At 38.9% G+C, this 26,896-nt stretch overlaps 1 protein-coding gene across 6 annotated transcripts in view; it reads right to left on the bottom strand.

Moving 5' to 3' along the window:
* NF1 (neurofibromin 1) overlaps positions 1–25,114 on the bottom strand; it is a 237,044-nt gene extending 211,930 nt beyond the window's left edge. For 4 of the 6 annotated variants that reach the window (XM_057714093.1, XM_057714096.1, XM_057714097.1 and 1 more), the window contains exon 1: positions 24,670–25,095. In XM_057714093.1, coding sequence (XP_057570076.1) covers positions 24,670–24,729 — 60 coding nt within the window. In that variant the 5' untranslated portion in view covers positions 24,730–25,095. Of the gene's footprint in view, positions 1–24,669 lie in introns of all 6 variants that reach the window. The other 2 variants (XM_057714095.1, XM_057714098.1) reach the window with 2 other exon arrangements.
* Between the last annotated feature and the right edge of the window lie 1,782 nt (positions 25,115–26,896).

Here is a 26,896-nt window from a genome sequence, read left to right as displayed (position 1 = left end):
AAGGAAATGAACATGGAAAGAAGAAATTACTAAATAATACAAGAAATATCTCAGATCTGAAGAACATGAGTCTCCAAACTGAAAAAGACCCATTAGGTATCCAAGTATGTTATTACTGAACTGCACAATAACAAGGACAAAGGAAAAAAACCCAAGAACTTCTAGAAAAGAAAAAATTTGAAGAAAAGTTGCTCACAACATTATAGGAACCAGAATGTCACTAGATTTAGCAATAATTTCAGTGACAAACTAGAAGACAATGAAGAAATGTTTTCAAAATTCTGAGAAAAAGGTACTCTCTTTCTAGAACTTAATACCCAGACAAATTATCAAATAATAAAAAGGTAGAATAAAGATATTCTCAAACATTCAGGGTCTCTGCACCTTTTTGTTCAGCAAGCTGTGGAGGATGTGCTACAAACTAGTGGGACCCATAAAACAGGGCAATCAACACGGGACAGGAGCAATGGGAATTTCCAAAATGACAACGAAGGGAGAACCTCAGGCTGACAGCTACACACTTGGCCTAACAAGGAGCCAACCCTAAACAGGAGAATGGGCGGAAATCCTCTGGGAAAGCAATTTGAATGGATAGATTAATAGGTTGGACCCTGTGTGAAAAACAGTACTAAGAGCATGTTAATGATATGAAGAATTAACAACAGGTACCAAAAACAAACCAAATGGGGAAAAAAAAAATGAGGCAGTTACCAACTTCAGGAGGCACAAAACATTGTACAAGAAATAAACTTAATCACAGTACACTAGCTGGCTCAACCTCAAACAATATTATACACATCTAACTGAAGTCCCAGAAGGAGATTAATAGAGATAATAGGGGAGAGGCAGTATTTGAAAAGGTAATAACTTACCATATGTACCAGCAATCATGCTCCTTGGTATTTACCCAAAGGAGTTAAAAACATATGCCCACACAAAAATCTGCCATGGAAGCTCACAGCAGCTATATTCATAACTGCTAAACTTGGAAGTAACCAACATGTCCTTCAGTAGGTGAATGGATAAATAAACAAATTACAGTTACCCCCAGACAATGGAATATTAATCAGCACTAAAATGATTAATATTATTCATAAATGATAAATAAAAAATGAACTATCAAGCCATGAAAAGACAAGAAAACTTAAATGCATGATACTAAATGAAACAAACTAATCTGAAAACACTACTTACTGTATGAGTCCAACTCTATGACATTCTGAACAAAGCAAAACTATGTATATTTTTAACAATAAAAAGATCAGTGGTCGCCAGGGTGGAGTTAGGGAGATGAACAGGCAGAGCAGAGGATTTTTAGGAAAGGGAAAATACTCGGTATGTTATAACAATGAAGATGTCATTACACATTTGTCCAAACCCATAAAATGTACAACACCAAGAGAAAATGCTAAGGTAAAGTTCGGACTTTAGGTGATTATGGTGTATCGATATGGGATCATCCTTGGTAAAAAACGTACCGTTCTAGTGAGTGATGTTGATGATGGGAGAGATTATGCAGGTATGGGGAAAGGAGGTATGTGAGAAATCTCTATCTTTCTCTCAATTTTGTTGTAAATCTAAAACTGCTCTAAAAAAAATAAAGAAGCCCAACGTCAACTGCAGGGGAAAAAAAGGTGATGGCTTATATTTTTTAGAATTTTAGACAATGACAATCCTCAGCTCCAGGAAGTCCAAAAATCCAGAGCATAAAAAAGAAATCCATACACCTACAAACATTTCAGTGAAACTGCAGAGCAACAAAGAACAAAGCTAAAAAATAGCCAGAGAGAAAATATCACCTATAAGGTAATGACAATTGCGACTAAATTCTCAACAGCAACGGTAGAGCTCAAGATAGTCAAATGGTATCTTTAACATATCGAGAGAAAAACAAATACCTAGAATTCTATCCATCCAGTAAAACCATCATTCAAGAATAAGGAGGAGGCCTTTCTCACCTTCTGAGATGGCCCACACGCTGTCTGCGGAATGTGTTTCTCTCTAAATAAATCTCTAAATAAACTTATTACCTATCACTTGGTCTCTCACTGAATTCTTTCTGTGATGAAACATCTAGAACCTGAGCTTGATTAAGTCCTGAAACCAGGTGTGTGATCTCAGATGGAAGATCTTGGGTTTTGGCTGGGTTTGAGTCCTGGCCACATGGGTTTGAGGACTAATCTGGATTTAGGCTGGGTTCGAGTTCCAGTTCAAGTTCCAATCTGAGGTGCACAGTTTCAGTTGACCACGAAGTGGACAATGATAAAGTAAGAAAACATTGAGAGTTAAGTCTTGGTCCTAAAGAGTCCCCTAGGACCCCTTAAGCCAGGGATACTGGGGAGGATACTCTACCAATGTCTGCTCCTCTTTGACCAGCGGATCAACACTGTATGCTTATGTACATCCAACAGCAGGTCCAGGACAGAGCTGTTAATCTCTATACTCTTCTCCTTGACTCAGGTTTTTCTCCTACTTTCTTGCATTCCTGTTCATTCCTGCTCTATTTCTTCCCTCCCTCCCGTCTTCCTTCCTTCCTCCCTCCCTCCTTTCCTTTCTTTCTTTTTTCTGTTAACCCCAGAAGACTTGTGTGACCACCAAGGTGTACTTTTTATTGCTTTTACTCCCCTCCCTCTGACTCTTAAAAGTGCTGACCCTTTATTCCCAAGTTATAGCTAGACCAACTCCCATTCATCATCAACACCATTGGGGACGTCGTCTGTGCTGTTTCTTTGCAACAACTTTTTGGGCACTAACACCTGGTTTATAGACTGCTTTGGGAGGGATAGCATCTAAAATCTCTTTTGTCATGTATAGATATTTCTGTACTCTGGCAACCAGTTACAAAAAGTGCTTCATCATCAAGGAGGTTGATAGAAAGGCTATGAAAGAAGTTACAACAGTTTCACACCAAGATGATGGCTAGGCGAGAATTCCAGCCCATACTGACTTAAAACAAGGAGCTGTCCTGCCCCTGGGGCCCCTAGATCAGGCATCCAGAGATTTTTACTCCCTGACAGGCAGGGTCGATGCCCCTACTCAACCTTGAAGCAGTTACAGAAGATGGACCATCACCCTTCTACTTCCCATAAAAATGATGGGAGTAAAATCTCTGAGGGGAATGAAACAGGAGGGAAGGGGCAGGGCACAATCTTTGAGAGAATGACATAGCCTGAGGACATGACATAAACTGATTAGAACCAAATGGGTCCAAGATGGCAGACAAGTAGACTTCCAGGCGCCATGACAGTTCCAAGGCAGACCAAAAGGATCGAAAAGTGGGTGCTGGCCCAATTCGTGGAAATCCCTGCCCCTTCCTGAAATAGCTGGAATATTCCACCCACTTATTAGCTTATGAAATTACCCACCCATACAAAAACTGACAATATCCATACCCTGGTGCTTTTCTCACCTTCTGAGATGGCCCACACTCTGTGGAGTGTGTTTCTCTCTAAATAAATCTCTAGATAAACTTCTTACCTATCAAAAAACAAACAAACAAAAAAAGAATAAGGAGGAAATAAAGACACTGACATTGAAAGAAACTGAATGAAAGAAAAATAAGAGCAATTACCACAACAGATTCTCATCAGAGAAAATTCTAAAAAAATATGCTTCAAGCAGAAGAAAAATGAAGCCAGAAAGTCTGAGATTCAAGGGAGAAAAAAGAAAGAAAAAGTTGGACAAATAAAGGGCACATAATAAAATGTCAGAAGTGAATCCAAATATATAGGTAATCACAATCAATATCAATGGGCCAAACTCTCCACTTAGAAGGAAAGAAAATCAGACTGGTTACATATGTGCTATTCATAAGAGATGGACTAACATAAGGGCACAGAAAGACTACTGGTCAAAGAATGGAAAAGATCTACCAAGCAAACATAAAAGAAAACGAAAGCAAACAAAGGCAAAAAGCACTAGAAACAAAAGGGATCATTACATAATGACAAAAGATTCAAATCATCTGGAAGGTATCATTTTTAAATCTCTATGTGCCTAATGACACACACACACACACACACACACACACACACACACACACACACACACACACACACACACACACACACACACACACACACACACACACACACACACACACACACACACACACACACACACACCCCTACAAGAAAGTTACAAAGAGATCTTCTGCAAAATAACCAGCTAGCAAAAAACTGAGGCCTCCAGCCAACAGCTCTGTAAATGATCAGGCTGAAAGCAAATCTTCCAAGCCCAGTCAAGATTTCAGATGACTTCAGCCCAGCCAACAGCTTGATTGCAACCTCATGAAAGACTGTGAGCCAGAAACACCTAGTTAAGCTGCTACTGGATTTCTAAGACACAGAAAAGTTATGAGATACTAAATGTTTGTGGTCCAAAATTGCTATATTTAGGGGAATTTGTTACACAGCAATAAATAACTAACACAAGGCTCAAGCTCATAAAGCTAATTTCAAATTCAAAAGTGCTAGTATCATACAAAATATATTCACTGGCCACAGAACAATTAAGACAGAAATTAACAACCAGAAGAAAATTAGGAAAATGTCTGAAAATCAAGAAACACACTGGGTGAGTGAGCTATAACTAAAACAGCACTCAATAAGTAATTACTATGTTTTATTTTTATTTTTAAATTGTGATTTTTCCTAAAATTATTGCTGAAGGAACTTCAAACATTAATTTTTTGTTTTAAATAGCCAAATGCATAGGTTTCAGTAGCCTAATCTTAAAGGGAAATATTTCCCCTACCTCAAGCAAATTTGGCCTGAGTCTTACTCTCAATTACTGGGAGGTAAATTACTTCTTTGATGTCTCATGCTTTATCTTAAAAACAGATGCAAATTCTGCATTCTACTCCATAATAGCTGTATTTGTTTACATTTTAAAATTTTTTCAAAAAAAATTTTAAATAAAATTATCTTCCCAAAAAACTGCCCAAAATATGTTTAAGAGTTGGAGCCTAGTATACCAACTTGGACTTAGGTTACATATACCTAAGAATGAGAAACACAGTATGCAATTTCTGTAGAGTTTACAGTACTGAATACTGATTAATTCTCACATCTGAAACCCAAAGGCAAAAGAAGAAGAAAAAAAAAAAAAAAACACTTCAAAAATCACTATTAAAACAAAACACAGGAAATTGATAAAAACAAAATAGATTTTTAAAGTGTGTGAATTATTTGGGAATTTGTTACTGACAAACTTTGAGTATGGACAGTGTATTAGAGAGAACAGTATTGTTATCAAAGTTAAATTTCCTGACTTCAATAACTCTATTGTAGTTAAGAGAAGTCCTTATTTATTAAGAAACACTGAAATATTCAAGAATAAAGGAACATGATGCCTGCCTGCAACTTACTGTCAAAATGCCTCCTCCATATGCAAAAAATGAATGTGTGTGTGTTTATGCTATATACACACACTGACACATATGGATGGAGAGAAAGAGAGAATAAATAACAAAACAAAACAAAGAGAGCAAAATATAAACAGCTAGTAAATCTGGGTAAAGAATATATGGGACTCTTTATACGACTGTTGCAACTTTTCTGTTTTAAAATTTTTTAATTATTCAAAATTCTAAAAGTACATAGGTGGCATTGGCAGCCCCAGAATTCCAATGTAGTGTTTACCTACCAAAACCATCTGCCACGAGGTCATCATTTTAGCTAGTATTTAAATTATATTCAATTGTGAAAATTATTGTCCTGATACAATTTTTTAAAGCCATCAACCAAATTTCTGAATCACCCTGTTTTTATAGTTATGTGAAGAAATAATGCAGTTGATGTTAAAAATGAAAACAGACATCCAAATAGTAGAGTCCAAATAGGTGCAGATAGATGTTTATGATGTTTACTTCTGGTATTCAAGTTTTTAAGAACATATTAACAAAATATTTTCATACAATTCACAAATTGTAAATTTTAATAAATTTAAAACTGCAGAAGAAAAGTCACAACAGCCAGTGAAGAGCCCAATTCAGGCTTCACCTCTTTCCTGAGGCTGAGAAAAGATTTTTTGGACAGCAAAAATTCTGTGTGCTGGTTATAACATGACATTTAAAACGATCCTAAACTCATTCCAGGGAAGGAGAGGCTTTTCAAATAACAGAGTTCAAGAACCTGCTACTGTGCTTAGCTTACTACTTATGTCAAGCCAGAAGCCTGAGCTGTTTAGTCATGTACTAATGGCCATTTGTTACTATCGGGCTGAATGAAAGAGAATTTCATTCATAAAAAAGAAAGCTAAAGATCAAAATAAACTTGGAATTATTATGAAGAGGCAAAGAAGAGGGTCATTCTACTAGCTGTTGTAATTCATCTGGGTTACCTAGGAGATAAAGGACTACTGCTACATAGGACAGGGAGGACTCTGTCTGGAACCCCAAGGTTTCTCTCAAATATCTCTTACATGTGTGTAATAGTAAAAGTTAATGGAGGAGTTCCCTGCTGGTACAATGGTTGAGAATCTGCCTGACAATGCAGGGGACACAGGTTCAATCCCTGAGCTGGGAAGATTCCACATGCTGAGGAGCAACTAAGCCCATGTGCCACAACTACTGAGCCCGTGCACGGCAACTACTGAAGCCCACATACCTACAGCCCGTGCTCCACAAGGGAAGCCACCACACTGAGAAGCCCGTGCACCACAATGAAGAGTAGCCCACACTCACTGCAACTAGAGAAAACCCGTGTGCAGCAATGAGGACCCAACACAGCCAAAGAAGTAAATAAATAAACATTTAAAAATTTAAAAAATGTTTCAAAAAGTTAGTGGAAAATACACACAAACCAACGTGTGAAGAATATGTGAGGACATACATTCTTCACTAATGAAGATTTGGGTTACCCCACCAGCTAAGGTCCTGAATGAAGGCAAAGGAAACATGGAATGTGCAGTAGAAGAAAGTAGTTATAAAAATGAATTTACAATCACTCAACTAGTTAACAAAAGCAAAGTCTACAGCAGTTACACATATATTCTTCTTTGCTTACAATGCGTGAATGTATAAACCAATTTCTTCTCTCTTCTCCTCAATATGTTATACAAATTTTATTAGTAAAGGTTAACTTTACAATTTAGTCTCTAGGTAGCATGATATTCAGATGGGACTATGAATTTGAGACATAATTAACACAGCCTAAAAATGGATAGTGTGAATGTCACCCAGAGATGGATACAATGTGTATTGGGGCTTTGCTTCCCGTTTTGGGAAGAAGGTAAGGACATCTTCATTTTTATAAAGAAGACTTCCACCTTCTTAGGCAAAAGCATTGAGTGTTTGTCTTCCGTACACAAGATCAAATATCTATATAAAGGCCTGTACGGCTGCTGAGTAGCCAAAGGAGTGGACTATGCCAATTGCGAAGTTGCTATCGCTCATCTTCATACCTATCCTTCTGTACCTTGTTTTCTGATAGTGGGGCTGCTACGCAAACTACATTTCTCCTTTGCTAGCTGGCTCCTTGTTAAGGCTCAGCCAAGGGGATGTAAAAGAAATCCTGTTAAGACTGGAGGAGGTGGGACTTCCCTGGTGGTCCAGTGGTTAAGACTCCGTGCTCCCAATGCAGGGGGCCCAGGTTCAATCCCTGGTCAGGGAACTAGATCCCTCATGCCATAACTAAAACCCTGCATGCTGCAACTAAAAGATCCTGCATGCCTCAACTAAAGAACCCGCACCTGACAACGAAGATCCCATGCGCCACAGCCAAATAAATAAATAATTTTGTTTTTTTTTAAAGACTGGAGGAGGAACAAAGGACTTGATTCTTCCTCTTTGCAAAATGTCTACACCAACTTAATCTTGAGAAAGAACAAACTTGGAGTATTTACAATACCAGATTTCAAATTACTATAAAGCTACAATAATCGAGACTGTGGACTTGGAAGACAACAGGCATATAGAATCACACTAAGTACAAAAATTAACTAAAAATGAGTCATAGACTCATAGTGTAAAACCTAAAATAAGATTTCTAGAAGAAAACAAGAGAAAAATCTTTGTGACCTTGCATTAGACAAAGGTTTCTTAGATATACCATCAATAACATGATTCTCCTTTTTTTTTTTTAGAAAAACTGACAATTTAGACTTCAGCAAAATTAAGAACATCTGCTTTCAAAACTTTGAGAAGAAAACAAAAGCAAAAACAAACAAACCAAAAAAAAAAAAAGCACGAAACTGGGAGAAAATATTTACAAATCACATATCTTGTAAAAGACTTGTATTCATTATATATCACAAGCTCTCAAAAACTCAATAATAAAATTCCCAATTTTTAAACAATGGGCAAAAGATTCAAATATACACTTCATCAAAGAACATATTCAGATGATAAATAAGTACATGAAAAGACGCTCGTTAGTCATTAAGCAAATGCAAATCAAAACCAGAATAATATACCATTTCACACCCATGGGTTGGCTATAATTTCAAAAATTTTTAGTCAAAAAAAAATTTCTTTAAGATAATAAATGTTGGCAAGGATGTAGAACAACTGGAATCCTCATATACCGCTGTAAAATGACATAATCATTTTGGAAAACAATGACCGGAAGCTTCTTAAAAAGTCAAATATACACCCACCTTATGACCCACCCATTCTACTCCTTTGTATTTACTCAAGAGAAATGAACGTATATGTTCACACAAAGGCATGTACATGAATCTTCAGGGCAACTTCATTTGCAGTAGCTAAAAACTGGAGCAACCCAATTATCTATCAACAGCTCAGTAGTTGCCCAGAAATAGGACGGAAGTACAGAATGGATTATGGGGGGCTGGAGCAAACTTTTGCAGGTGATGTATATACTCATTATCTTGATTGTGGTCGTGTTAACACAGGCTTATAAATATAGCAAAAGTCATCAAATTGTAAATTTTAAATATATGCAGTTTATTTACTTATCGTATGGCAAGTTTACCTTAACAAAACTGTAGAATTTCTATCATTCAAGAATAATAAAAAATAAAATTCCTAAAATAAAGTTCCTAAGTACAGAGAAAAATAAGATGCACTGTTTTTGTATATTTATTCATATTGGGTGTATATTTACTAATTTTACACCCAACTGGGTACTCCTCATTATTTCCTATAGTTTTATCCTTCCAATTGAGATGTTTCCCCTCTGCCTAAAGAACTTCCTTTAGTAAGTCTTACAGAGCAGCTCTGCTGGTAATTAATTCTTGCAGCTTTGGTTTGTCTAAAAATGTCTTTATTTCACCTTCATTTCTGAAGGATATTTCTGCTGGGAATAGAATTCTAACTTGGCAGTTTTTTCACTCGACACTTAAATGCCATTTCATTATTTCCCAGTTTCCACAGTTGTGTTCAAAATTCTGCCACCAGTTATGTTAGTTTCTTTGAAAGTAAGGTGTCTTTTTTCCCCCCATCTGGTTGCTTTTAAGAGTTTGTCTTCTAGTTTTCAACTGTTCAATTAAGATAGGTCTGAGAATACTTTTCTTTGTTATTTATCTTCCTTGGGGTTTGTTAAACTACTTGAATCCATGGGTTGATGTCCTTCATCAGTTCTGGAAAATGTCTTAGAATTATCTCTTCAAATATTTGCTCCCACACTAAGCTCTCTACTTCTGGGTCTCCAATTACACATTATTCAACTTTTTCTTCTTTTTTGGGGCTGTGCCACATGGCATGCGAATCTTAGTTCCCCCCACCAGGGATCAAACCCATGCCCCCTGCAGTGGATGCACAGAGTCTTAACCACTGGACCACCAGGGAAGTCCCACGTATTATTCAACTTTTTACTAGAGTTACAAATGTCTCTTTTGTTCTGTTCCACTTTTTCCATTGTTTCTTTCTTTCTGTGCTTCAAACTGGATATTTTCTATTGACTTGTCTACAAGTTCATTACTCTTGTCTTTTACTGGTATAGTCTGCTTTACCACCCAATGAAAAATTAACTTCAGATACTGTGAGCTTCTTGTTGTTGCGTGTTTTTTGTTTTATTTTTAATGTGCCAAGCACTGTACTAAGCCCTAGGAACACAGAAGTGAAAAGACAGACACAGTCCCTGTTCTCATAGAACTTAAATGATATATATTCAATTGACCTATTTTCCCATTTTTTTAGATAAATGAAGAGTAAGGCAAGGGGTGGAGTGAGACCCTAGAGTCCTGCACCAAAGTTTTCTCATTAACATATAAATGACAGACCTTAAGTGACTCATGTGTTTTTGATTCCTAGAATATCCACTTAATTCTTTTCCATGAATTCCAATTCTCTATAGAAATTCTCCACTCTTCCATTTTGTTCACCTTTTCCTATATTTTCTTTAGCATATTATAGTTATTTTAAAGTCCCTGTCTGATCATTCCAATTACCTGTGGGTCTACCTCTATCGTTTCTTTTCTTGATTATGGATCACAGTTTTCCACCTTTCCAAATTTTTAGAAATTGTTCATTGTACACTGGATACTGTGCCTCAGAAATCCCAGAATATATCTTCCCAGTGAGCATTCTCCATCTACTCTATTAGGCAAAAGGGATGAGAGAGGCTGATCATTTCAATCCATTCATGAATTGAAATGTGTCAGGGCTATGCTGCAGTTTTACTAAGACTCAGTTCATCTCTGGGTCATTCTTTTTCTTCAGTCTGTGCCCCAAATCAGCAAATGTCAGCAATCTTCTCACCTACAAAGGGCTCTTCTGTATCTGGAATTTTAATCTAGTCGTCATTACTTCTATAGGCCTCCAATATATAGACAACTGTACTATGTACTATATAGATGACTATACTACCCAGAAGCTGAAGTCTCCCTGCATATCATATAGTGATTCACAACACAGCTTTACATCAAAGTGACCTGGGGAGTTTTTAAACTACAACTCCCTGTCCATACCTCTAGAACTCATAGATATTCAGTGAGGCTAGGAAATCTGTACTTTTAATAAGTCTTAAGTGATCTGGTAAAGCTGACATTTCTAAAGAAACTAATTTGGGAGTTCCCTGGTTGCCTAGTGGTTAGGATTCTGGGCTTTCACTGCTGTGGCCCAGGTTCAATTCCTGCTCAGGTAACTGAGATCCCACAAGCTGCCTGACACGGCGGAAAAAATGAAAAGAAAGAAAGAAACTAATGTGCCTGCTCCTCCTCTCCCCCACCCGCAACTCAGTATTGATAAGGACATTTGAGAAAGAACACACTACTTACAACAGACAAACTGATACATGACCTTGAAACGTTGAAAGTTCAGAATCACTAAAGACTTTAAAGATGTTAAAATAAATATGTCAAGCCTTAAAAAAAATATATTAAGATCAAGAAGAGGAGGAAGGAAAGGCAAGAATCACTAATTAGAGTACATGGTATAATACTAATAGACTGAAAGTAGAACATTCAATTTTACTTCTAATTGTTTTAGTGGAAAACAAAATTATCTTCAAATTTGAAAAAGAGCATTGTTGACAGCCATCAGAACACTTAGATGAAGCATAAAGACCCCACCTACCTGTTTTATCTGAATTCAAGTCTGTGTGAATTAATCCAAAGGTACAGATGAAAACTTTGAATTTGACAAGGGGAATGGTATCAGTGAACTTTGAGAACTCACAAAAAATAGAAAGGCATGAGACTGGGAATAAGAAAATGGTGCCTCAAAATGCAGGGGCAGGTAAAGGTGAAAAGGTCGTTTCAGGACTATGGACTTAATTTAATGCCAATACCCAAATAATTCTAGGACTGATTATTTTGCAGATGACTTTTAAGCACTTATAGAAGGAAGCAGCATTTACTAACAACAATGAAATTCTACCTGTGTAAAACAGGTTTACAAACTACCTTCACATACATTCCCTCGTATCTCTGACTTGTGAAAAGGCGCAAGTAGCATTATGTCTCCTCCCTAACCCTCACACACACTTCTCAAAATACTCAGATAGCTTCACTTTCCCAGGTTAACTCACTCCTTGGTAGACAATTAGGACTCAAACTCAAGTCTTCCCCACCTGAGCACTGCTTTTATATCACACAGCTCTTGAAGTTAGCATGAGTTAAGAACAAGTCATGAGGAAATGATAACTGGAATTACTTCAAAAGAATGAAAATGCCCTGAGCAGGAAATGGGTAGGAGTATGGCTGAAATAAAACCAAGTAGAAGCTGGGTAATGGGTACATGGGGGTTCATTTATAATCATCTCTCTATTTTTGTATATGTTTAAAATTTTAAGTCTCACATAACACCCTCATATACAAAAATACTTAGAAAAGGGATGACAAATGATATGCCTCAATACTGACCACCACTGCATCAAGAGAAAAAGCAACCATGATAGTGAAATATCTTAACAATGTATACTATAAAAAATAATTGAATGAATAATATATTTCAGCGGGGAAGGTGAGGGGAGGACAACCCTGAGGAATCTTAAGGACAACCCTTAAGATTTGTCTTCAAATATTTTTAAAGTAAGAAGACAAACATTTTGAAGAGTTATAGAGAACAGAATTAGGAACAATGAAGAGAAGACTTGAGGAGACCAAATTCCAAACTTTTCTACTCTTCCCACTCTTCCTTGAGGCTCATGACTCATGTGCTGCTCACTAACAAACCTTGTCACAGTCACCTACCAATCTTCTAGATATTTTCCCCATCATCAAAACAATTTGACTCCTGGCTCAGTTCTTCCTCTACCTCACATCCACCACCATCTAGGAGAGTGTTGCCTGATAAAATAATAGGACTCTCAATTCAATCTGGATTTCAGATAAACATGAGTAATACTTTTAGTATAGGTATATCCCATGCAATAACTGGGAAATACTTATACTAAACATTTATTGTGTATCTGAAATTCACATTTAACTGGGCATCCTATATCTCTATTTGCCAAATCTGGCAACCCTAATCTAGGTGATTTCGATGTCTAGGTGGACCACCTAACCAACATGTGGTCCTCCAACATTCCTTGATCTCTTTAACTCTCATGACTATGACCATAGGAAAGACATTGTCTCCAAATCCAGCTGAGTCCTTAATACTGCCCAATACTGCTAACTAAGGGTCCTTAAACTGCACTCTCTCTCCCATTTACCCCAACAGCTGTAAATCAAACTCATTCTTTCCTTCTCTACCACCTGTCTCTAAATCCACCACCTGAATTTAGATCCCTGTCTTCTTCTACCTCCTATGGTACTTCATTCCACATTTCCCTTTATTATATTCTTCAACCTCTCCCACTAAAGCATAAGCCATTAGGTGAAATTACATTCACCCAAAACCTTCAAAAGAGAGTTTAAACTTATTTTAGTATGGCATACAAGAACCTACAAGATTCACAACTCAGTTCAAGCTTCACTTTCTGCCAAGCTCTCCCTGACTGCCTAGTTTAAATTAAGTGCTCCTCTTACATACTCCCATTGTATCTTATGCATCCATCATAACGTTCACCATAATTTTCATCTTTCTCTCTTACTAGACTTTAAGTTCCTTGAGACCAAGAGCATGCCTTGTCTTTACTTCCCTAGCATTTAGCATTTACCACAATGCTCAGGATCTTCCACAAATAGTAGGCACATAAATGTTTTGTGATCAAATAAGACAGATGATTGTAATTGTTAAGTTTCTAACAATTATAATTCTACTAATGGAATGTGTTACCTTGAGACAAGTACTCCCGGTTACCCAAAGGGCAAAATAAAGTGCATATCCGATAGTACTATTTATAACAGACAGAAAAAAAGGATTTATCCTATTGTCTTTAGAGAAATTGATTAAATTTTGTGAGGTACAACCATACAACCATCCTTGAAAACTCTGAAATCAACAGACCTGTCAAGAAGGCTTCTCTTGTGGGCAGGTCATGATCCCCTCTCACCTAAACAGCTGCAGGAACCATACCAAGTTCTTGTACTTTAATCATTTTATTACAGTCACCTCATTCAGATCCTACTCTTATGTTAACCTTACGCTGCTAAAAATTGAGATTAATTTTCTTACATTAACACATTCCAGTTACGTTTTATAAAGTAACACTTATTTGCTTTGTTACTGATTGTTTTTCTGATTATAAAAGTACATATTCAGTGTAGAAAATTCAAATTTTATTTTTAAAATATTAAGAAAATATAAATTACATACAAAACCTTAAATTTTTAAATAATGTAAAAGAAAGCACAGTCATATGGGCAAATGTTCACATTATATTATGTTAAAAGAGCAGATTATAAGGCAATGTATCTCATTCAATCCCAACAACCTAATAAAATTAACAGTATCTAACATTTATTGTGTTTCTTCTATGTGCCAGAAACTATGGCATCTGCTCTACATGTATTTCCTAATTTAAATCTCACATCAATCTCTGCCAAGTAAGTACTATTATTGACCCCTTTTTACAAGTGAAGAAACTGAAGCTTGAAGCTAAGTAACCTGACCAAGGACTAGTACACAATGGCAGAGCCCAAGCTCAAGAATTCAAACCCAAAGAGTCTGAATTTTAACTGTGGTTCTCCTCTGAGTTGTGCTATTATAAATGACTTTATTTATTGTGATTCTGCTACATTTTCATATTCCTACAATGAATATGACTTACCATTTTTTTTAAAATAAATGTCCAAGTAGAGGCTGAACAATCATCTGTCAGGGCTACTGCAGAAGTGGATTTAAATAATCTCAGATTCCTTCTAACTAAGGATCTGTAACTAATCAATTAATGACTGGAATTATTTTCTTAGTCAAGAGGACTGGCTCTAAAGAAATGAAACAAACATCAACCCATTTTAAGAATTATAAAAGTTTTGGACAGTCAGATTATATTTTTCCTGTGTAACAGACAGTAAATGAAATAGCTCAGAATTGAGGAGATTTACATAATATACAAAGGTAGTTCGTGTCAGGGCAGAAACCAGAACACAGGTTTTCACTGATCTTTGTTACCAACATTTGACCAAAACATTACTTTCTATCTCTCCCATTCCCTACTGCAAATTCAGTTATCAGAGGCCAAAAAGTGAAATATAACAGGAAAAACAAACGCTTCTTTTCTTTCCCCCTTAGTCCATTACCAAAATGGAAGAAGACCTGCCTGGAGCATAAAGGTAAAACATCTTCCCAGCCCTGAGATGAGACAGAAGTGAAAGGCACTGATAAAGACCAGAGATTTTGAAAGATACTCCAAAAGACAAGATGAATGGTTTGAAAGTTGTTATTGGGGGTAGGGGAGGCAGGGAGCTGAAAAAGTAGAAAAAGGAGGGAAAGAAGGAAGGAAAGAAGAGGGGCAAAGACCAACAGACAGACAGAACCAGGAATCCAATAGAAGAAGGCACTCAAACACTACCAAAGGTTAAAAGGCTGTCTCAAATTTAATCAAATCCTAAATGGAATGTTCTCAGAGTATGAAAGCCAACTTTATAAAATTTGACTGTGAAATGCCAGACAAAAGAATGAAAAAAAAAACATAATCTCATCTTTATAATTGTACATTCCTGTTGGTACTCTCACAAATTCTCTCTCACCTTCAGAATTCAACTCTCCTCACCTAAAAATTTGCAGCAAGTTATAAAATGCTATAAAACTAAATAAAAGGGGAACAATGTTACAACTTCTAACAGCCAAGAGAAGCTTTGATAAGGTGAAAAGAATGATAAAGAATGAAATCAGTATATAATGCTTAAAACTTATGCCTAGCACATGACCAATCAAAAAAGATTTCCAGATATTCTCTTATGAATATAAAAGGCAAAATGTTATGTATCATTTTTGAGTGAAGAAGCAATATTTCCTTCCTCACTTTACATATTTGTACTCTCTGTTCACAAAATTTAAGCCCTTTTTGTAAAGCTCTATTTACTGAAAGTTACTGCTCTAAGGATTAAGACACCCACACTCTAGTTTAAACTCAATGAATTACATGTCATATGTTTGTGAACAAGTTGCTTTGCCTCTCTAGTTTTTTTTTTCATGCATTATAGAAATTATAATAATCACCAAACTATCAATATAAAGAGAAGATAGAAAACATACTACACAGGACAATAATCATGGTAATACATTTTTATGATTATTTACAGCTTCCTTTCACATAAAAGATTCACACCTAGGATACTAAACAAACCCATGATGTAAGTAAACTAGGTATTATCCCCATTTTATAGATGAAAACAGAAAACCGAAGTTCAGAGAGGTTGACTTACCCAAGGTCACTGCGAAAGCTGCACAGTCAAAAGCTCTCTAACTACACAGTATACTGGCATCACAAATTTGAGGCAGTAAGAGTGATTTTCTTATGCCCAAATTACTATGAGGACTATCCAAAGAAAGCTGTCAACAATTAAACAGAAAAGGGTCGCTTGAGATTGTTACAGCCGTAATTATCCACGAGGCCATTAGCTGGATATAAAACTATGATTTAAAATAAGTTAAATAAAAGTCCTTTACTTTAAAGTAAATTTCTAAAAGTCCTACTATTTACTAAATTAACTTCATCCCTCTGGCACCAGACACAACACCCTGCTTGCGGGTTGTGAAATGGAGGGGGTAAGGATTTCACCAGAAGAAGTAAAGTAAGTTATCTGAAATTCAACAGGATATGACACTCTAAACTATAAAATATTAATGGGAGCAGGCAACAGCTTGTAGACTGTAGTGGCAACCCTAAGCCAAACCAAAATAGTACCAGGCTGTGGTTTAAAGAAAATATGCAATCTGGAAGTCTGCACCTCAAGTTATTGCTACTGTAAAGTAATCAGTACCATTTATAGCAAAAATATGTAAAGTTTAGAGGATAATTCCAATTCTTCATTATAACAGGATGGTACTCCATATTAGCTTGAGGCCTTCTTGTCTTAACAGAAGCCCTTTTGATGATATAGTCAATGGCTCAAAAGCCAGTCTCAGAAAACCAAAAAATGTAACTATATATCTCAGGCATATAACAGTTGAAGTGGTCAAACATGCCATCAACAGCAAGCACCTGAAGAGAGTTTATTGGAGGCACTATCAATTCTAGTTATTTATATTCTACAACACTAAAATTTTCTTCACCACAACCTCTGAATGTGCTCTGTTTTCCTGAAGGTTCTATCACACAGTATGAAACAGAAATTTACAAATTGCTGAAACCTTAAACTTGATTCAGTCACCACAATGTAAAAACACCTTAACTTTTCTTCTTCAAGGTCAAAACAAACATTGTCTCATCTTTCCCTCTCTACCCCCAAGAAAATGGGGTATTCTAAAAGGTGTCAGATAGAATAAGCCAATGCTTTTTATAAATTCAAGTCAATCCTCAGCAAAGAAAGAGCTTAAGATGCCCATATTCTACTTCAGTATTGATTCGAAGCCTTTTAACAGTTTAAGCTGACCACAAATCTCCCCATCTACTTCTATAGAACATTCTCCTCCTTAAACTTCCTTTAAAAAATGAGCCTTCTTATAACTCCCATCCCTTGTCTTATATACATACAGACAAACACAAAACCCTCAATGAAGAGTACACTGAGGTCTAGGGAACACATGTGCAAAACACATGTTTTTAATTATTACACTGCTCACCCTGAAAAGTATATTGCTATGATGCAGCAACAGAGAGTCTATATGGGACCCCATAACACCAAATTTGAAAATAAAACAAAAATGCCCCACAGCAGTCTGAGTAATTTAAAGAACAAAGATGTAAAAATAAGGCATGCTTACTATTATAGTGTATCTCTAACCTTTTTTTAAGGACAAAATTCTCCATGCTAAATACATTCCCAAAAAAAGCAGATTTAAGATTCTAATTTCCAGGACTTCCCTGGTGGCGCAGTGGTTAAGAATCCACCTGCCAATGCAGGGGACACGGGTCCGAGCCCTGGTCTAGGAAGATCCCACATGCCACAGAGCAACTAAGGCCGTGCACCACAACTACTGAGCCTGTGCTCTAGAGCCCGTGAGCCACAACTACTGAGCCCACGTGCCACAACTACTGAAGCCCGCGAGCCTAGAGCCCGTGCTCTGCGACAAGAGAAGCCCACGCGCTGCAAAGAAGAGTAGCCCCTGCTCACCACAACTAGAGAAAGCCCACGCACAGCAATGAAGATTCAACACAGCTAATAAACTCTTACATTCCTTAAAAAAAAATAAAATAAATAAATAAATAAGATTCTAATTTCCTATTGGCCAAAATGTCAAATAAAAAGTGTAGCAATATTTAAAATCTAATATAACAATACTGCTGCCCCAAGTCACACAACACCTTATGACATTTTTCTATCACACTTCCCAAACTTGAAGAGCCGTACACTATGTACGCCACAAGTCAGATGATAAAGCAAGAAAACAGACAGATTACAGTCACCCACGGTATGTTACCTAAGGACCCTGTTAGTACCCTAAGTATTTGTCAATGAATGCTAACATAATTGGCCAAGGTACAAATGGGGGAATAGAGACTAGTCTATCTCCTTTATTTAGTGAAAACACAATAATCAGTCAGCTGTGAAGAAAATGTATAAATTTTACGTTTGAATAACTTTGGTCTTTTCAAAGTGTTTCACATTCATTATCCTATTAGACCAATGCAAAAAATTTCCTTATGTAAAGACTAAAAGTAAGTGACAAATTCATGATCACAAAGGTAGTTAACTGGATCTGAAATTTGATTCAAAAATGTTAACTCCATTGGAGGAAATACACACAAGTTTCTCCTTAAAGCTCTCTTTTCTTAAAAACCTATTCTTAGTTAAAATACCACTTAACTTGTAAGAGGCTATCATAAACACTAAATTAAAATTCAGATATTTACATTTAAAACAAAGCCAAAATTACCACTCCTTTTAGCCAGCCCACCTTTGAACCAGGAATCATATAAAAAACATTCCACCAATGACTCACTGTGTGCTTATAACTGTGCTGGGCCCTGGAGTAACTATTAGGAGAAAACTAACAGAAGCTTCTTGCTTTTCAGAAAGTTTATACCCTATCTGATGAAAAGATAAGAGAAAAGAAAACAACGCTACTTTCAACCAACCATCCCAAGGGGAGACACCTTAAAGGGTGGTTCTGTAGAATCCCAGGTGACAAGCACACCAAGAAACGAGGTTGCAGTGAGTTCCATCTAAAAAGACTTCATGGGAAAATGAAGCTTGAGCTGCCCATTTAAGTGTGGACAGGAATTAGAAAAAGATAAAGGCGGAATTAAAGCACTTAGGCAGGGGCTGGTATAAACAAAGGCTGAGAAGCAGGAATAAGTTTGACATACACAGCACAGACTAAGCCAGCTTGCCTGGAACATATGTGCACACTGAAGCATAATGAGGAAACGTTAGGTAAATTAAGTGGGGTCAGTTCCTGATAGACTGTTGTGGCACAGGGAGATGCTGTTAAAGCATTAAAATCATTGAATATTTAAACTAGAAAGGGACTTTCCCTGGTGGCGCAATGGTTAAGAATCCACCTGCCAATGTAGGGGACATGGGTTCAATACCTGGTCTGGGAAGATCCCACATGCCAAGGAGCAACTAAGCCCGTGCACCACAACTACTGAGCCTGCACTCTAGAGCTCACAAGCCACAGCTACTGATCCCACGTGCCACAACTACTAAAGCCCGTGATCTGCAACAAAAGAAGCCACCGCACTGAGAAGCCCACACACTGCAATGAAGAGTAGCCCCTGCTGGGATGGAGGGGAAATGAAATGGGAGACTGGGATTGCCATATATACATTATTAATGAGAAAAAAAATACCAAATTGTACACTCAAAATATATGCATTTATTGTATGTTAACTGTATCTCAATAAAATTCTTTAAAAAAAAAAAGAGTAGCCCCCGCTCACCACAATTAGAGAAAGCCTGCCCAATGCAGCAAATAAGTAAATAAATAAATTTATTATAAATAAATTAGAAAGAAATCTTACAGATTTTCTACTCAATTCCAACAGATCAGGAAATCTAGGATCCATAGAGATCTAATGGCTAGCATAAGGACTGAGGCCATAAACAGCAGAGCAAAACTCAGACCCTCATTTACGAACCATAGTTCAACGATGGGCAGCACGTTATGACAGAGAAAGCACAAGGACTGATGAGAACATCAACATTTAAGGATTTTCAAGCATACATACAAGACAGTATTGTGTCTTGGAATTTGAGAAGACTGGTTTCCAGGGGTAATGGAATACCACAGTGGTATTACAGTTGATCAAAAAACCACTGTTTTGCCAGAAGGAATCACTTTCAAGAAAGCAGCAATCCAGAAGGAAAGCAGAGACTGAAGTTAGTTTTCAGGGAGTTATGAAGGATATAGGTGGATAAATAGTAAAGGCAGCAGGTATTTGGCAACAAAGGAAGAAGAAGGCTGATTTATACACAGAAAGCCAAAGGACCAAGTATACGTTTGAGCAAAAAGAAATCTTAGTAAGTTTGAAGGTGAAAAGGAAGGAGCTCACATAAAGATTGAATTAGATGCTAGATAAGACTGAATTAGGGCTTCCTAAGTGGCACAGTGGTTAAGAATCCACCTGCCAATGCAGGGGACACGGGTTCGATCCCTGCTCCAGGAAGATCCCACGTGCCACGGAGCGACTAAGCCCGTGTGCCACAATTATTGAGCCTGCGCTTTAGAGCCTGTGAGCCACAACTATTGAGCCCATGTGCTGCAACTACCGAAGCCCACGCGCCTAGAGCCCATGCTCCACAACAAGAGAAGCCACAGCAATGAGGAGCCCGCGCACCACAACAAAAAGTAGCCCCCAATCACCACAACTAAAGAAAGCCCGCACACAGCAAAAAAGACCCAACACGGCCAATAAAATAAATTAATTAATTTATAAAAAAAAAAGACAATTAGATGGGGAGTAAGGGAGCATAGAGAACTAATTGAGGACCAGTTGGAAACTGTTTCTAAAAGATGAGCTCCAGAATAAAGAATAAGCATTTTTTTCCTCACTCACCATAACATACCCCTTGCCAAAAGAATATTCATTTTCAACTACTTATAAGGCCTTACAAAAATGGCAGATCAGGCTTTAAGAACAAGGCTAAAAAGTTTTTTTTTAATCCAAAATCAAAACAACTTCAAAGTTTTACAAATCTATCTGGCCAGTTAACATGTAGCTTGTAACTTCAAAGACACTTGCCAATCATTTTATAATGTGAGTTTTATACCACATATACAAAGGACATTCCAATTAGCATTCAATTTACAACCAATATGCTATTATTAAAAATAAAAAATCAGAGTTTACTCTCTAATATGTTCTTTACAATGTTATTTTTTATACCGTTTTTACTTGAACAGATATGGAAAATGTAAATGCTTAAGTGAACATATTTACAACAAGTCATTTGGCGATATCTTTTCTGAATTCCCTAAAACAAAGCAAAAACCTTCATATAACCAGTTTTCCTATACTCCCTTTCAGGAACAAAGTCCTACAGAGACTGGTGGGGCATCTGGAGCTAGGGGAGGCATGTAAGAAGGTTCTCTCTAATTTAAGTAAATTGGCTAATGAGCCACAAATTAAAGCTACACACCTAAAAATTGCCAATTTCAATTCAGAAACTTATTATTCAGCACCATAAAGACAGGTTAAGGAGAAGCACGTGTAACTTATCCATTCCGCTTTCTGGCTGTCCACCATCACAACTCCCATCCCTAATTAAGGAAGTACTTAAGTTTGTTTGTTTGTTTGGCCGTGCTGTGCAGCATGCAGGATCTTCCCTGACCAGGGGGATCAAACCCACATCCCCTGCAGGGGAAGCAGGAGTCTTAACCACTGGACTGCCAGGGAAGTCCAGTATTTACTTTTTAAATTGTTAAGTATTGTTCAACTTGGGCCATAAATATTAGGTTTAGTGGCAATACCAGCAGGTTACAGGAATTTTATTTCACCAGATTGGAAACAAGGACTTGAGTGCAAGATGTCAAGATGGAACACTATCACTTGTTTAAAGTGTGTCTACTGTACCAAGCTGCTGAGCAATACCCATCAGAGTACAATACATAGTCAGCAGTGGCCAGTAATGCATCTCCCTTTCATCACCACAAATATTAGAAGTCCAACCAAAACATCAATTCAATCATAAACACAGTTGCCATCTTTAGACATGCACAAGCTCTCTGGCTCAACACATGTCTTAGATGTAATAAAAAAGAAGCATCTTGACTCCCCCTGGACCCCGTGAAACAAAGTACAGACAATATACCCAAAATTTAAAACTTTCAGACATAGTTGAAATGCTTGACTCTCATACAAATATCTCTCACTAACTGCAGGTTATCCCCCCCCCCAATAAAAATGTAAACTCCTCTCTCCTAACTATACTTTTGGGTTATTAAAACAAATCCTATAGGATATTTATCAGAAAAAAATATTCCTAATTGTCTAGCATTTAATGCTTTTCATACTGAGGCTCTTATTATTAGCTCTGCTATGTGACCTTGGAAAGTCATTTAACCACTCTGAGCCTCAGTTACCTCATTTCCAGCCTCAAGGTAAATTCTAATTTGAATTAAACGTTTATTACTTCTATAATAAGAATGTATATAAATGCCTTATGTTAAAAAAAAAAAACACCGAAACCCTTACACTTTCACATCTCAAAGTCAGTGGGCTTTAACCTTATAAGAGAAAAGTGTGAGGAATAATTTTTCCTATGGATCTTTCTCTTTATTACAACCTGAGGAATATATATTTTCAATGCTTCTGTTTAAAATTCTTTCGGCCTTAATTTTTAACAAATGGTGGTGAATTTGATTTCACAATATTCATAACAAAGCAAACAACAAAGCCTAAGGTCTTTTAACACTGGGGATAAAATGAAGGAAACATTTACTTGCATTACTGGGCTTATAATCAAAATCATTCCTCTTTTAACATTTAGAAAACTATGTTTTTCTATGTGACAGATAAGGCTAGAGATCAACAGGTAAGAAGTGAAGAAATAAAGCTGAAAAACCGGAAAAAAAATTTTAATTAAAAAAAAAACAACTGGGAACTACAGTTGTGGTGTGACTCCATCAAATTCCCGCATCCAGATTAAACTGTCCACACAGTTCAGCTCTGAGGTCCTTCTGTATGCCTTTTAAATCCTCTTTTTAAAAATTACGCAGAGAAAGTCTTTTCTATCGTTTTAAATCTAAGGCTCCATCAATAACACAATCCAATATATGCAGTAACATTTCACTTCCTCAAATAGATTAGCAGCACAGTGGTTTAGATACTTTTTGGTCTGGAAGCATAAGGATGGGTGAAAGAACTGCTTCAGGTCTCTGACAGTTTCATAATTCTATTTCATCTAAATAGCTTCTGCTCAAATTTCTTCCCAATTCCTCTGCCTATCCCCAAATATCTTTCAGATAGGTCAGAAACACTATGAGTCCTGTAAGAAAATGTTTATGGATCAAATATTTCCCCCCTCCATTCAGCTCCCTTAATCAGTTTTATGATTATATCCAGTAAACAAAATAGACTGACTCAATCTCAAACAGTTCCCTCATCACAGGAAGCCCATGCTAGTAGAACTGCAGCTGCAAAAAGCATCCCTTTAAACGATCCCCAACTACCTAGAGCAACACAAAGTTAAACTAAATCCTACTGACAAAAGGCTCCGGGTGCATTCATTCTGATCAGCCCCAGGATTTAGACTCTGATGCTCAGGGAATAAAAAGGCACCTCCCCAAGCTATAAAACTTTTTTTTTCCATCTCAAATATTCTCAATGAAAGTTCTCTTGTCAACTAAGAGGTGAGAGTCAAAAAACAACAACAACAAAACACTAGCAGAATTAACGGCTTCAGGACCACTTCCCAGCTGTCTTTGCTCTCTGCTGTCAGTGGCTCAGATGTAGTTTCCCACTTTCCTTTCATTCTTCTCCCCTTAAGCCCAAGATTCCCACTCCAGAAAGCAATATTCACATTCTCAGACCGGTGGCAAAAAATAAAGGGGGAAACTGCAACTACCAAGGAAGGGGGGGAGAAAAAGGAAAAATATTTCAGAAGCAGGAGGGAACCAGAACCATGGTTTCCACTGAAAACGGCAATGTAAAAGCCAGTCTTGTCTTATGAGGATATGGGGGGACGCCCGTGTGGGGCATCAAAAAGATGTGCAGTGTGTGTGCACTTGGAGTTCTCGGGGCGGGCTGAAACGCTGGAGCAGAAAGTAAGAAAACCAGTGCTTTCCCTGCTTTCTTCTACTCTTCCCCCTCCAAGAGAGGAAGCTGAAGAAACTGGGGGAGGGGCGGGATGTTGTTCTCCTATCGGGGGTACACAAGACGGGCCTTGGGGTTCCTTCAGTTACTCACCCCCCGTCACGAGATCCACTGAGGCAAGAAAAAACCCCTAAATGTTACCCACCTCCGTTCACAAAAAAAAAAAAAGTAAGGGGTGGGGGATGATTAAATCCAGATGGAGAGCCCCTGAAAACGCCCTCAGGTCACTCATCCCTATCAGCAAGCGGAAGGGCTGGGATAAAGGGGATGGAGGGTCGGAGGGGTGGCCAGGGAAAAGGCCCCACCCCCCGACTTAGGAGGGAAGGGGAGCTCGAGCCACCAGCCGTCCCCTCCTTCCCCGCACCTCCCCCCTAGGCCACCCCCACTTATCCCCCCAGCCTTTCCTATCCCCGAGGCGGCCGCGGGGGAGGCGGCCGCTCCTTCCTCCCCTCACCCACTCCGTCCCCACCCCCACTCCGATCCCACCTCCCGCCCTCCACGGGCCCGTTACCTGCTCGTCGAAGCGGCTGACCACGGCCTGGACCCATTCCACCGGCCTGTGCGCGGCCATGTCCTCCCCGCGGCCGGGGGGCGGCGGAGGGACCGGGCGGCCGGGGCCCAGGGCCGGGAAGAGGGCGAGGAGCGGGGGCTGAGGTGAGGGAAGAGGCGAGGAGAGGGTCTGAGGAGTGCAGGCTCTGAACGTTCCCACGGGGGTGGGGATGGGTGGCCTGCGCCCGGCCGGGAGGGGGAGAGGGGAAGGGGGCGTTGGCGAGGAGGCTGGGGGGAGGGGGGGCGGGGGAGGGGGACCCGGGGAGGGGAGGGGGCCTCTTGGTCGCTCTCCCCACTAGCGCCGTCTCCCCACAGCCATCACAGTCCGAGACGCCGCCATGACACCCCACCGGAAGTGGGATCCTTTCCACGGCCCGGGGAGAGGGAGAGCTAGCGAGCTAGAGATTGAGAGCGCGGCTGGGAAAGGGGAGGGGGAAGCGAGAGGGAAGGGGGCCTGCCGCGCATGCGCCCGCGCCGGCCGGTTTCATTAATGAAAAAGCGAGTCCTCCTGGAGGTGACGTCACCTAACTCCTCCGGGCCCGGAGGCGCGCGTCCCTAATCGCCGCCGGGCTCACCTCGACTCGGGCTCTGGTTGCAGCCCGCGAGAGTTCTAGCCGACCCGGGAGTATCAGCTCCCATCCCACCACCACCTCAGGCTCCCCGTCCCCCGCTGGCCTCCGGGTTTGGATTGCTCCCGGGGTTGGAAGTTAGGGCGCCCTGGGGCTAGCATTTCTCCCTGCACGCAGATCTCTGCCGCTGATTTGTGGGGAGCTGTGCTCTGCCTTAAGCTCTCGCAAAAAATAAGGCACACAACCTCAGGTTTCCAGGTCCTTCGTAGCTGCTATAGCCCGCTGAGTAACAGGAAAAAGTAAGGCCAAGGCAGATTCGGTGATTTTTTTTTTTTTTTTTAAACGTTCCCTTAAATCCCAATGCTAGACCCAAAGGCAAAGTACTCAGATTCTGGAATCCCAGTCCAGACTTCGTCTGCTGAACTGATAGGCACCTAAGTTAATAATACTTTTGCGCAGTTGGTAATAGAAAGATTCAGGTTTCACCATCCTCAAAAAGCCTTTAAGGACTTGGCATACATTATTAATTCACATTCATCATCCCATTTGACTCTTTCAACAAGCTTTTCCAATAGGTATCACTACCCTCGTGTAATGAGGCTGGGTCACAAGAGGTTCCGTGATTTGCCTGAGGTCACACGGTTGGTAGGTGTCAGAGTCAGGATGAAAACCCAGGTGGTGTGACCCCAAAGACCATAGAGACAGACTGTGGCTCTTCTGAAATAAAGGCATCCCTGTGCCCCCAATACCAGAGTTGAAATGATTTCATGTGGAATTGAGTCATGACTCTTTTCCAGGAAGACGATTACTTCCAAAACAATGGATGATCTGTCTATATCTGACATGAATTTTGGAATGAGTTATTTTTAAGTTCATCTTCCTCAGTACACTTTACTTAGGCTAATGTTAAAGTGAGTCTACACATTCTCAGCACACACTAATTAAGAGCCAGTGAGGCCACATAGCAGGTTACTAACTGGGTGACAAGGTAGAGTGAAACCAGAATTTTAATCTTACACAGAAAACCCACAAAGCCAATAGCACGTATACAGAGAGATGTATCTGTGAGAGAAGTTTCCAATCTCTGCCGGCTGGTGATTGTCCAAAATACATATTAAGTTAATTAATATTTCATTCCAGTAGAACAATAGGACAGAGTCTGGATGGTTCTTTTGTCCATTCTTTAAGGATGCAACATGAATACTGACTAATTTCTTTTAGATGATGTCAGAAATGATGCTGACAGTGTTGAAAAAAAGGATGAATATTAAACAAATGCCCACCTGTGCCTTCCCCAATGAGGACCCCTGAGAAAGCTCTTGCTCATACTCCCACGAAGTAGCCCGGTGCCTCTACTTCAGGGCCAGACTTCCAGATCTACAACCTATCTTTCCTTTTCTCATACTTCCTCTGAAAGTCCCTAATTACTTTCCTGTCAGCATGGCTTTTTGCCCGTCCATTGCTCTCATCTTTGCTAGACTGATGTAAGTGCCCAAACTCTTGGCTCCATTGCCTCCAGTGACATTCCATTGCCAAGGTCCCTCTCTGCTTCCCTTTCCTCTTCTTCTCTGGTTCCTCTAATCCCCCATTCCTCTCTAACTCTATGGTAAGACATCAAAA

This window comes from Hippopotamus amphibius, chromosome 17 (assembly GCF_030028045.1).
Source record: "Hippopotamus amphibius kiboko isolate mHipAmp2 chromosome 17, mHipAmp2.hap2, whole genome shotgun sequence".
NCBI classification, from domain to species: Eukaryota; Metazoa; Chordata; class Mammalia; order Artiodactyla; family Hippopotamidae; genus Hippopotamus; species Hippopotamus amphibius.
This window is presented reverse-complemented; position numbering and strand designations above follow the sequence as displayed.